General features: G+C 40.5%; 1 protein-coding gene across 1 annotated transcript; it reads left to right on the forward strand.

The window, feature by feature from the left end:
* The first annotated feature begins 537 nt into the window (after nucleotides 1-537).
* Or13a18 (olfactory receptor family 13 subfamily A member 18) lies at nucleotides 538-1,470 on the forward strand. The gene has a single exon (NM_001000240.1). The coding sequence runs from the start codon at nucleotides 538-540 to the stop codon at nucleotides 1,468-1,470; it is 933 nt and encodes a 310-aa protein (NP_001000240.1).
* The last annotated feature ends 11,531 nt before the right edge of the window (nucleotides 1,471-13,001 follow it).

The following is a 13,001-nucleotide window of genomic DNA, read 5'->3' on the forward strand; positions in this document are numbered from 1 at the left end:
TTTGAAGGTAAGTTGGACAAAAGAGGTAAGAGTATGTGGAAGAATATATTTGACATAGGGAACAGGAAGATACTGTGGTTCTTTCATGGGCATAGGGTAAAGGTGAGAAATGGGTGAGAGAAACGAAACTGTACTCTATAAAATAAGTATGAGAAGCTATGAGAGGAAGGTGTACTGGTTCCAGCACTGTCTGAAGAGCATAGTGCTTACAGGTAATATGGACAGAAAGCATAGGCAGGTCCTGAGCTAGGAATGTTGCACTCATTTCACATATTCAAAAAGATAGGGGAGGAGCAGATATCCCTCTTGGTCCAAATCTATGAGAAAAAGAGTCCTAGGTGAAAATTCCCTATAAAAATACCACCTAAGGATATGGTAAGAAAATATGGGATGAGATGTTTCCCTAATGCAAATATATTCCCTCTTTCCCTTTCTGCCAGCAGAAAATGGTGAGATGATCAATTTTCAAAATCAGACTTCAGCGTGGTAAACTGTAATATTTTTCTCAGAAGCCAATCTACACATCACCAAACAAAGATGGTCAGTCCTAACCAGTCAGTAGTGACAGAGTTTGTTCTGCAGGGGTTCTCAGAGCACCCTAGTCTAAAACTGTTTCTGACAGGCTGCTTCCTGTCTCTCTATACAATGGCTCTAATGGGCAACATTGTGATCATTGCTTTGGTCACCTCCAGCACTGGACTCCACAGTCCCATGTACTTTTTCCTGTGCAACTTAGCAACCATGGACATTATCTGCACCTCCTCTGTTCTGCCCAAAGCGCTGGTTGGTCTACTGTCTGAGGAAAACACCATCTCCTTCAAGGGATGCATGACCCAGCTCTTCTTCCTTGTGTGGTCTGGATCCTCTGAGTTGCTGCTGCTCACAGTCATGGCCTATGACCGCTATGTAGCTATCTGCTGTCCCCTCCACTACAGCTCCAGGATGAGCCCACAACTGTGTGGGGTAGTGGTCATTGGTGTATGGTCTGTCTGTGCACTGAATGCATCTATAAATACTGGTCTGATGACACGGCTGTCATTCTGTGGGCCCAAGGTTATCACCCACTTCTTCTGTGAGATACCCCCACTCCTCCTGCTCTCCTGTAGCCCCACATATGTTAATAGCATTATGACTCTTGCGTCAGATGCCTTTTATGGAGGTATCAACTTTGTGCTAACCCTGTTATCCTATGGTTGCATCATTGCCAGCATCCTGCGCATGCGTTCTGCTGAGGGCAAGAAGAAAGCCTTTTCTACCTGCTCGTCCCACCTCATCGTGGTCGTTATGTATTATTCATCTGTGTTCTGTGCCTATATCAGTCCTGCTTCCAGCTATAGCCCAGAAAGAAACAAATTTACCTCAGTGCTATACTCAATCCTCAGCCCAACCCTAAACCCTCTCATCTATACACTGAGGAACAAGGATGTCAAGCATGCCCTGGGCAGAATATTTGCCTCTTTCTCACATTAAGTGGAAATATGTAGGCCGTACTATAGGCCTGAGCAATTCCTAAACATTATTTACTTAGAGCAGTCTCATAAAGTTGGGTGTCTCTATTGTTGCTTTAGACAACTTTGATGAGAAAATTGGACAATTCCACTCACTGTACCTTTTTTGAGTCAGTGTAAATAAAAATATCAGCTTTATCTCCTGACAAGAACAAACCATTTCAACAGTAAAGTTTATCTAACTAGGGATTCCATGTTCCTTGGCTGAAAATTTTTCAGTGGATGACTCTGGTGATACTCACAAAACATAGTCTTTGATCTGATGCTTATGACCACCACAGAGCCTTGGCTAAAAACTACAGCTAATGAATACAAATTTCATAAGTAAACTTACAGGGCCACTGTGGTCTCAGTATCCTGGGAAGAATCAAGAATAGAAGAACTCAGGTTTACAATTTCACAACTCCCTGCTGTGCTATGGATATCAAAACTGATGCAACTGCTTTGAGGATGGATGCATTCAGTAAAGAGAGATAAAGTTTAACTTTCAACAATAAACTCACACATGTGATTCCAGCTTATTTATGACAATGAAAATAAATAATCAAAACACAGGAAAGATTAATTATCTCCAACAAGAGTTTTGAGGAAGCTAGATGAATATTTGCACAGTAAAGTGAAACTCCTTCATATTTAAATATAAGTCAAGAAATAATAAATCATAGACAAATTTTTCTGTATAACAGATTTTAATTATATTCTTCCTTCCCACAACTCTTCCCTTAGCCTACCTATTCATCCAATAAGTCTGTCTCTCAATCTCTCTCCATCCATACCTCTCATTGTCTCTGTTTCTCTTTGTCTCTGTGTATGTCTCTCTGCCTCTATCTGTCTCTCTGTCTATCTATGTCTGTCTCTGTCTGCTCTTTCTTTCTGACTCTCTGTTTCTCTCTGTCTCTCTGTCACTGTCTCTCTGCCTCTCTCTCTCTCTCTCTCTCTCTCTCTCTCTCTCTCTCTCTCTCTCTCTCTGTAAAATGGAAAATAAGACCAAACCAATTAGACAGAATAATACCAAAGCAAAAGAAAACATTCACACAAAAGATAGAGTCCATTTTGTGTTGACCAACCACTTCTGGTTAACACACTGTTTAGAACAGAAGAGAAGAAAGAGGAAGAGGGACAAGAGTGAGAGGAGGAAGAAGGGCATCTGTACCCATTGCTAAGATATTGGTGGGAAGATAACACAAGCAGAGAAAGGGCAGCATCTGCAACAACTGCTGCTGAGATGCCGTATCCTTTTCCAACTACCTCCATTCCTCATCAACTTACTTCCTTATTCTTCCTAACTGCTGCACCACACCAGGAGTTGTGATGGAAATCATATATGGAACAGTAATTCATCCTTGTGACCCAAATACCTTTTCTAAATATTGGTTTTATCTCATGGTTCCAGAAGCTTCATTTGATGGTCACATGGCTGTTTTACCCTATAGTGTGGCAGGGCCTTGTGGCAAAGGGCTTTTGTAGCAGAAAAGCTTCCTCCCATGATGGCAGCCCAGAAAATATAGAAGAGGAGGACCTGTGCTTAAATGCCTTTCTCTTTTTCCCTTTAGCCCATGCTCTTTAGTGACCTGGACTGGTATTGCCCACATAGAGAGTAGACCCTTGCTTCAGTGATTACTTTCTGGAAATTCTCTCACATGCATGGATGGAAGTGCCTCTCAGGTATACCCTAGGTGATTTTTAATCCAATCATGGTAGGAATAATGAGTAATGAATCATAAATAATTTGCCTGACCTGTTTGTTTCATCGTAAACCCATGTTTTGTGCCACTTGTTCTGTTAAGGTCTCATGACTATAACCTATAGAACAAGTGATAATCACCCAAACACTAAGTATATAAATGGTCACATAGACAAACACACACACACACACACACACACACACACACACACACACACACACACACACATCTCATAAATGCATTAATTAGGAATTTCTATCATAGTGATGTAATGGATAAAAAAACAACTTTTATTTTTGATAGCTATCCATTTTTGTCCTAATAGTCATTTGTCTCTGATTCGCTTCCTGGAAGATAAGTTCTAATTAACTCTTGACTCCTTTTCTCCTACTCAGAAATGTACAGCTTCTCCACCTTTACCCTGGCAGGAAGCTGTCAGGAGTAAAAAGCTACACTTTAGCATCCTTATCACAATTTTTAAGAGTTGATGCATTCATTTTTAAGCTCTTCCTTTTAGGAAGGAGTCTGAGGTAGGTTAGGAGTTGTCACATCAGCCTTCCATGTCCCTCTTTCTATAATATGCATCTTTAGTCATCGACATCACTGCCAAGTTAGCTTCCTTGCTCTTTACAGTTTAACTGGCACTTAAATGGTGGGTATCCAGGTGGTTTCTGGAAACAGTACAGACCATGAATATGGCCTCAGCCTGCAGTAGGACCAAGGACCCTGACAAATCTCTCAGAGATATCCCTGGACAACAAACATCAACATGGCCTCATGTGGCAGCATAGGCCACTCACTTCAATATGACCCCATGTTAGCACCACAGACCTTGGCCATCTGTATGGCTTCAAGCTACAACATACATAATGGACATCATCATGGCTTTCAGTGGTTAATAGGGGACATGGACATCTACCTAGACCCTGGCAGCTTTAGGACCATGGATTTAGACATCACCTTCAACATCAGTATGGCCCAGATATCACCATAGCCTCAGATGATAGTGGAGGCCACATACATCAGCATGGCCCCTAGTGATAGCATATCAACATGGCTTCAGATGGCACCATAGACCATGGACATCTAAATGGCCTTCAATAGTAACAGGTGCCATGGACATCAAGACAGTCCCCAGCTAGAGTAGGACCATAAACCCAGACATTGTCCTCGGAGTCAGCAGGTAGCAGGACCTAGCCTCAGATGGTGATGCAAGCCACTCACATGCATAAGCCCACTCACACCTTGGAGAGGCAGCAAGGCCCAAACAGATCAATATGGCTTCAGACCTCGGCATAAATCACAGACAAATACATGGTGGTCCTTTGAAGAAGTCTAATCCAGAGACTGAGTCATCCAGTCCTGTGTCTAGGCAGGATTTTGAGGCATGCAGGCATTCTACCTCCACATGGGCTCAAAGTTGCTGCATTTGAACAAATTAGGCAACAATCTATTCTACTGTCAACCTCAGCCCTCTCTCAGACCTGCCATTGGCATCAAGTCATCAAGTCCCCAGCTCTGCCTCTCACCAAACCACAAGCACTTCTCTACTCTTCCATTTTTCTCACCTCTCCATCACATATCCATTCATCTTACTTGCACCAGGTGCCTAGCACATCCTTAAAACATGGGGGCAGGGCAGCCTTAAGCCACTCTAGCTGACTCTTTTCTTATTATGCAAAATTTGTCCACATCCATTAGTGGTATAGTCTTGTTGGGGAGATGTTCTCCCACCATCATCTATGGTAAGAAAAAGACACTGTGGATATAAGAAGTACATACCCATCCATCCAGGGGCCTTTCCCCTTATTAGAGGAATGTAAAATGGCAGAGAAGAATACTAAGAAACTGGATGAGGCCGCCTTCTAACAGAATTAATATTGTAGTTCACAATTTCTGTAGTCTGACCCCACATCTGCCACCAAATGTTGTTTAACACTCGAGCTCAACATCGTAAAATAGTACCAAAATCTTGAGAAAAGCTAAAGGAAGCACTAGAAAGCACATGAGAGAGTTCCCTGCACCTACGTCCATGGGGAAGAGAGCTGAACACCCAGAATTGCAGACATTCTGACACAAATGATAGACTGCCACTATCGCACACCTCTTCGCATATCCCTGGTCCAAGGGGAAACTGCACAGTGCCTCTGGACACAGGAATATAGGAAGAGTCAGTCAACAGTACCTGATGTTCTGGTCTGTACCCAGGATGAAACTGAAATGGCCAAACAGCTCCAGGCACCCAAATCCCATGGGGGAGAGAGCTGGACCCTTAGAAGTGTGGACACTCCTTAGAAAATAGGAGACTACCCTCTGCCCACATTCCAAACCCAAGAGTGAATCACCCAGTGCCAACTGTGCCCCCTGGGTGCAAGGTCTTAGGAGCAATCAGGGGCAGGACCCTTCTGATTCCTGCCTGCTCCTAGAGCTGAAAGACAGTGAACAGGAGTGCCTACACACCTGATATCAGAGCACCTGTTCACAGAAAAGGCTGAAAGAAACAGGAACACGGTACTACAAGAGGGCTGACACAGAGGCCAGAAGAGGGTCAAGCCACTCTAGGAATCAGCAAGACAAGCAAACACCAGAGACAAGCTGATGGTGAAAGGCAAGTGTAGGAACTTAAGCAGCAGAAACCAAGACTATTTGGCATCATCAGAGCCCAGATCTCCCACCAAAGCAAATACAGGATATGAAAACACACTTGAAAGGTAAGATTTGGATTTAAAATAACATTTTATGATGATGATGGAGGACTTTTAAAAGGACATAAATAACTCCCTAAAAGAAATGCAGGACAACACAAGAAAATAAGTAGAAGCCCTTAAAGAGGAAACACAAAAATCCCTGAAAGAATTACAGGAAAACACAACCAAATATGTGGAGGAATTGAACAAAACTGTCCACGATTTAAAAATAGAAATAGAAACAATAAAGAAAGCACAAAGGGAGACAACACTGGAGATAGAAAAACCTAAGGAAGGGACACGGAGTCATAGATACAAGCATCACCAACAAAATGCAAGAGAGAGAAGAGAGAATCTCAGGGGCAGAAGATACTATAGAAAACATGGACTCAACCATCAAAGATAATATAAAACATAAAAAGATCCTAGCCCAAAACATCCAGGAAATCCAGGAAACAATGAGAAGCTCAAACATAAGGATAATAGGTATAGAAGAGAGTGAAGACACCCCACTTAAAGGGCCAGTAAATATCTTTAACCAAATTATAGAAGAAAACTTCTGTAACCTAAAGAAAGAGATGCCCATAAACAAAAAAAAAAGAAGCCTACAGAACTCTAAATAGATTAGAAAAGAAGAAAAATTCCTCCAGGCCCATAATAGTTAAAACATCAAATGCACCAAGCAAAGGAAGATATTAAAAGCAGTACGGGAAAAGTGCCAAATGACATATAAAGACAAACCTATAAGAATTACACCAGACTTCTCACCAGAGACTATGAAAGCCAGAAGATCCTGGACAGATGTCATACAGACCCTAACAGAAAACAGATGCCAGCCCAAGCTACTATATGTAGCAAAACTCTCAATAATAGATGGAAAAACAAAGATATTCCATGACAAAAACAATTTATACAATATCTTTCTACAAGTCTAGCTCTACAAAGAATAATAGATGAAAAACCCCAACACAAGGAGAGAAACTACATGATACAGAAAGCAAGAATATAATCTCCTTGCAATGAAACAAAAACAGAGACAAGTAAACATAATTCCTCCTCTAACAATGAAAGTAACAGGAAGCAACAATCACTATTTTTAATATCTCTCAACATCAATGGACTCAATTCCCCAATAAAAAGACACAGATTAACAAACTGGATATGCAATGAGGACCCAACATTTTGCAGCCTACAGGAAACACACCTCAGAGACAAAGACAGACACTACCACCACCTCAGAGTAAATGGCTGGAAAAGAACTTTCCAAGTGAAGAGACCAAAGAAAGAAGCTGGAAATGACATTATAATATCAAATAAAATCAACTTTCAATCAAAAGTCATTGAAAAAATAAGGAAGGACACCTTGGATGAACCAAGGACAAGATTCTCACCCTCGGCAGAATTAAACCCATCATGACTCCTGCTTGATTTTGAAGAACAGACAGTCTATAATTATGCCCAGGTCATCAGCCAAACTAAGTGACTAGATGTCTAGAACCAACTACTCAGGATGGCAAAATACAACCCTTTTTACCAATGGAAGCAGTTATGTACAGGAAGAAATCCCATATGCAGGAGCAGCTGAAGTGACACTTATTAAGGTAATCATGACTCAATCTAGGCCTCAAGAGACCCCAGTCCAAAAGGCAGAATGTATAGCCTTGACCTAGATGGGAAAATCACCATGCAGTCAACGCCTATACTGATAGCTAGTTTCCCTTTGCCACTGTACATGTCCATTGTACTTTATACCATGAGCAGAGTCTGCTGTATTCCTCAGGAAAGGAAATAAAAATCAAAGAAGAGATCTTTGCTTTAGAAACAACTATTTCTCTCCAGGAAATGCTTGCTATTATTCGTTGTCCAGAACACCATAAAAAAATCTCAGTTGAAGCCTGAGGGAACAGACTAACTGGAACCACAGGAAAAATAGCAGCCAAATGGATAGCTAGGCCACTGCCAACATTAGGCCCAATGTCAATTCTCAACCTCATACCTGAGCCAGACCTACTATGGCATCCTACATACACCAATGAGGAAGAAAATTGGACCAGACAGCAGAACACCAAAACAGGACTGGTGGTTTTTCCAGACAGACACCCCACCTTCCGGTAGACCTTGGGCCATTACTTCTCTCTCAAATCCATCAAAGTACACACCTGGAATTAACCAGATTGAAATAGTTGATAATAAACAGGTACTTTCTACATCACCAGAAGCAAGTTTGTAATTAAACAAATTACCTACTGCTTTGCTGTCTGTGCCCAGATAAACCCAAGAAGAGGAAAATCAGCACATATTAGTTCTCAGCAAAAGTGCAATCCCAGGGAACACTGGGAGTTGGGCCTCAATCAAGTAGCTCTGACAAGATTTGACTACCAATAATTGCCAAGTTTTGAAAATACTATATAAAAATAGGTAGAAGTTTTTCTTCGTCAAAAAGCTCCAAAGTAGTAACTAAAACATTAATGATTTGTAGCCCACCTCCACTTATTCCTACAAGGGAAGAACACAGACTATTGCAGCATCTAAGTATTCCTTCACCAAGTCCTTTTAAGCATTGCAGCAGGCTACTTAAGGCATCGAGACTCCTCTACCATCCCCACTGCCTGCTCTGCTTTTGGCTGAACCAGCATACACTGAAGCCAGAGACTTGGTGTGGGTTCATTGCCTGTCTAAAAGAACAATGGGACCTTCCTGAAACATATCATATGCTGTGATCTTAACAAGACCCATGGTCACAGAGAGAGTAGGGATCACAGCTTACATTCACGATTTCCATCTAAAGATGGATATGACCAGTCAAGTAAAGTTATGAAAATGGTAATTATCTGAGATCTTCACAGCCCCCTAAACATGTGGCTCCTTCATGCCTCAGATTCATACTGACACTAGAGTTAGAAATTTTGACAGGTGTCTCTTACCTTTTGCCAGGTGAAAATATTGAGATTCAGGATTGGGACTTGTTGAGGAAACCATGCTGCTTTTATACATGATCAACTAGTAAAAAACGAATCATGAATATTTTCTGAAATATTGCTTTCTAGAATATGCTTAGATATGATCTATGTGATTTCTTCAAGGATTAGCTAAACCTGGATGACCCACAAGATTAGAAACAATCATTTGCAAGTAAAGGGGTGGGGTCATTTCCAGTGATAGAAATGTACTAAATGAAACTTTTTCTGTATATGTCCAGCTGATGGACCAGTTCACTGGCATCAGCAGAAAGGAGATTATCACTGCTCTGCCCCAGGTTGTGAAACAATGATTAAACAAGAAGGGCATGTCAAGCATCTAGAATCTAGATAAATAATTTTTAACCTTCCTAATTCTACCACCCTTTAAGATCATTCTCATGTTTGGTGACTCCCAACACAAAATTATTTTTGTTGCAACTTCATAACTGTAATTTTGCTAGTGGTATGAATTATAATGTGCATATTTGACATTCCCAAGGTCTTAAGCAACCTCTGTTAAATGACCATTCAACCCCCAAAGGAATCACTACCCACAGGTTGAGAACTATTAATCTAAACCCACATATCTTCCTGCAGTGGAAATGTTTTCCCCTTGAATGTTTTTAAAAGAAATGTACCCCTTTACTCTAAGAGTCATAACTGGAATGAACTAAACCTACATTCCTGGATTAAAGTTGGATTCGTGATTTCTGGCTTGTCATTAAAGAAGATGGATGTAAGCATGCTGTGGCATTCTCTATATGAAAGATGACAACCTACCAAGCTAGTCCTACAAGTCAAGGTGAAAGCTGCTGCCTCAAAGAATAGGATGTCTCCCTTCCCTGTTCTCCTTCCTTAGACACTCCACCCAGGATGATAAATCAACTTTCACACTCCACCAAGGGGACTATGATAACAGACCCAACACTCAGCCCTAACTCAGAAAAGTCATGGAACAGTTTCATCTCGTGACAATGTTCCTGATCTTTGGACCTCAAGGTTACTGCATTATCTGGATAAAACCATACTCTCCTTAACCTGGGAAGTGATTGCTTGTTTTGCCTAGTTCCTATGACTCCTTTCTACAGAGGGATGGGGATCTATCTCTCCATCACCCCAACTACTACCCCACCAGAAATTCAAGCTGGGGACCAGGAGAAACTTAAATCTCAACTCAGCTTCCATTTATGGTCAATCCTGTAGTAGTGCTCACATGTACATCAGTAAGTGTGAACACATTAGAATAGGAACAGAGTGGGCCTGTACATTTGGCCATGCTATATGTGTAAGAGCTGAACATCTAGAAACAGGAACAAGCTATATGTCTGAAAATGCAGGAATAGATAAAGTAGTGGTGAATATACACAATGAAATATTTTCAGGTGTCAATAACTATGAAATCATGAAATTTAAAAGAGAAAGGTAAGTATCTCCTATCAGCTATAAGACTTTCGATCTACAGTGGTGAACTGATTGCATGATAAACTGTCACAACAGTGACACAAAAGTTTTAGGAGTAACCAACCACTATCTCAGTGGATTTAAGTCCCACTCCATGCAACAGAGCCTATGCCTGACAATGCTCATGTGGCCAAGAATGTGAGACTAAATAGGCCATGGACCTAGGGGAATACCAAACACTACAGTTTGGATGAAGGTAAGCAACAGAATGACTTCTGATGAAATTCTGTTATATTCACAGATTAGTATCTCATCCAGCCATCATAAAAGAAGCTACCTTCTGCAGTACCTGGGAACAAACACAGAAACAGACAACTGGAAAATGTTCAAACAGTGCCTTGGAATTCTCAGGGGAAATTCATTCTCACCAATAGAGCACGACTAGGTAAATGAAGCCCACTTATGGGTAGGTCCAAGAGCATCAATAGATAGCCAAGGTATTTAGATAGATAGATATTTAGATTAGATAGATAGCTCAATGATATTTCTATAGGTTTTTTCTCTCATATTTCTTTGCTTGGGTGATTTGTTTGTTTGTTTGATGTTTATTTGTTTTTGTCTTACTGATCTTTTGCTTGTATAATATGGTTTCTGAATTTCTGGTTTTACAGATTTTTGTTCTATGTTTCTTCTTATTGTTGATTTCTTGTTTTTTTGTTTCTATTATAAGGACAGAAAAAAATAGCATGTAGCTGGATGGATAGGGAGATTCTGAGAAGAGTTTGGGAAGGGAAAAGCATGATCAAAAATACGTTATTTGGGGGTTGGGGATTTAGCTCAGTGGTAGAGCGCTTGCCTAGGAAGCACAAGGCCCTGGGTTCGGTCCGAAAAAAAGAACCAAAAAATATGTTATTTGAAAAAATATTTTTCAATTTTAAATTTTAATTAAAATGGTCTTATTTGGGCTTTTCTTTGTGAAAGATCTTATGACACTTAAAACTTAGAATCAAGTATTTTCTTTAAAAATTTTCTAAGATTATAATTTGATCCCATTTTTCTGTATTCCCTTTCTACCTCAAAACTTTTCCATATATTCCTCCCTCCCCCCATTCTTCTCCAAATTCATGGCCATGTTTTATTTACTAATAGTTATTAACTGCACATGTGTGAATTCATCTATATTCATCAAATGGACCTGCTGTTCTGTCTGTGAAAGGCTACCTGTGTATATATTCTCAGGGAATTAAAATGTAACAAACAGAAAGAACTGGATATCTGGAAGGAACACTAATTCATAGCAATATATTGAAGGTTTGGAAGAGAAGCATAGAAAGTAAACATACTTAGAAAAAAATTCATTGTATATATTCAAATCACATGAAATATTCTCAAAAGAATGAAAAGGTGTCCATTAATAACATGGTTAGACCTTCCACATAGAACATGAGAATACCAAGACATCCTGGGAGATGCATGTGGAATGTTGAAGGGTAGGTGTGGAGGAGGAACTGCTCCTACTCTCCTCCACACCAGTATTCAGGGACGTGGGAATCATGAGCCAAGAGTTTCTTTAATTTATCTTAAGATAATCTCATGGGTTTCTATCCCAAGAGGCATCAGAACAAACATTTGCCCCTGTCCTCAGAAAACAGCTGGAAATTTTGAAGGTCAATTGAAACTCAACACAAAAGACAGAGCTTCAGAAGGACAAAAGACTTGGTGCTCAAAGAAGAGAAAAGTCGGTGCTAGGCACAGTGGGCACTGTGCGGGGGCCATCTGTTATCTCAATCCATTTGGACAGGAACAGGTGAGTGAAGACTTATCTTCCACATTGTGATTTTTCAGGTTACCAATGGTACACCCAAGTGAAAGATAACTCTCTAAAAAAGACATTTGTCCAAGTTTTTGGAAATCAGGACAGAGGGACAGAAACACAGAAGGGTCAGGTTGTCAACCTATCCTGGGTTTGATGAAAAGTGATGGGTTGGAGATCAGAAAACAGAATATGATAGATTTGGTTTCCTGTTCCATTGTACAAACAGCAGAATAGTTTCTAATCATGATCAAAGAGTTTATTCATGTCTGTTATTTTTTCTCTTATACTCATACCTGGACTTATTCATCCATCTATAGTATTCCCACTAATCTTGAAATGAAACTAACAAATTTGAATGAATCCAAGATCTATATTGACTAAATAGGACTCTTTTTTTGGATTTATTTATTTATTTATTTACTTATTTATTTTATTTATTTATGTATTTACTTATTTATTTATTTTATCTTTATTAACTTGAGTATTTCTTATTTACATTTCAATTGTTATTCCCTTTCCCGGGTTCTGGGCCAACATCGCAATAACCCATTCCCCTCCCCTTCTATATTGCTGTTCCCCTCCCCCTCCTCCCCCCATTACCGACCTCCCCCAAAACAATCACGTTCACTAGGGGTTCAGTCTTGGCAGGACCAAGGGCTTCCCCTTCCACTGGTGTTAGTACTAGACTATTCATTGCTACCTATGAGGTTGGAGAACATGGTCAGTCCATGCATAGACTTTCGGTAGTGGCTTAGTCCCTGGAGGCTCTGGTTGGTTGGCATTGTTGTTCATATGGGGTCTCGAGCCCCTTCGAGCTCTTCCAGTTCTCTCTCTGATTCCTTCAATGGGGGTTCTGTTCTCAGTTAAGTGGTTTGCTGCTGGCATTCACCTATGTATTTGCTGCATTCTGGCTGTGTCTCTCAGGAGAGATCTACATCCGGCTC

Source organism: Rattus norvegicus, chromosome 1 (genome assembly GCF_021556685.1).
Source record: "Rattus norvegicus strain SHRSP/BbbUtx chromosome 1, alternate assembly SHRSP_T2T, whole genome shotgun sequence".
Lineage (NCBI taxonomy): Eukaryota > Metazoa > Chordata > Mammalia > Rodentia > Muridae > Rattus > Rattus norvegicus.

What these genes read in the sequence shown, in the direction of transcription:
- Or13a18 (NM_001000240.1), top strand. Translation starts at nt 538, where the DNA reads ATGGTCAGTCCTAACCAGTCAGTAGTGACAGAGTTTGTTCTGCAGGGG.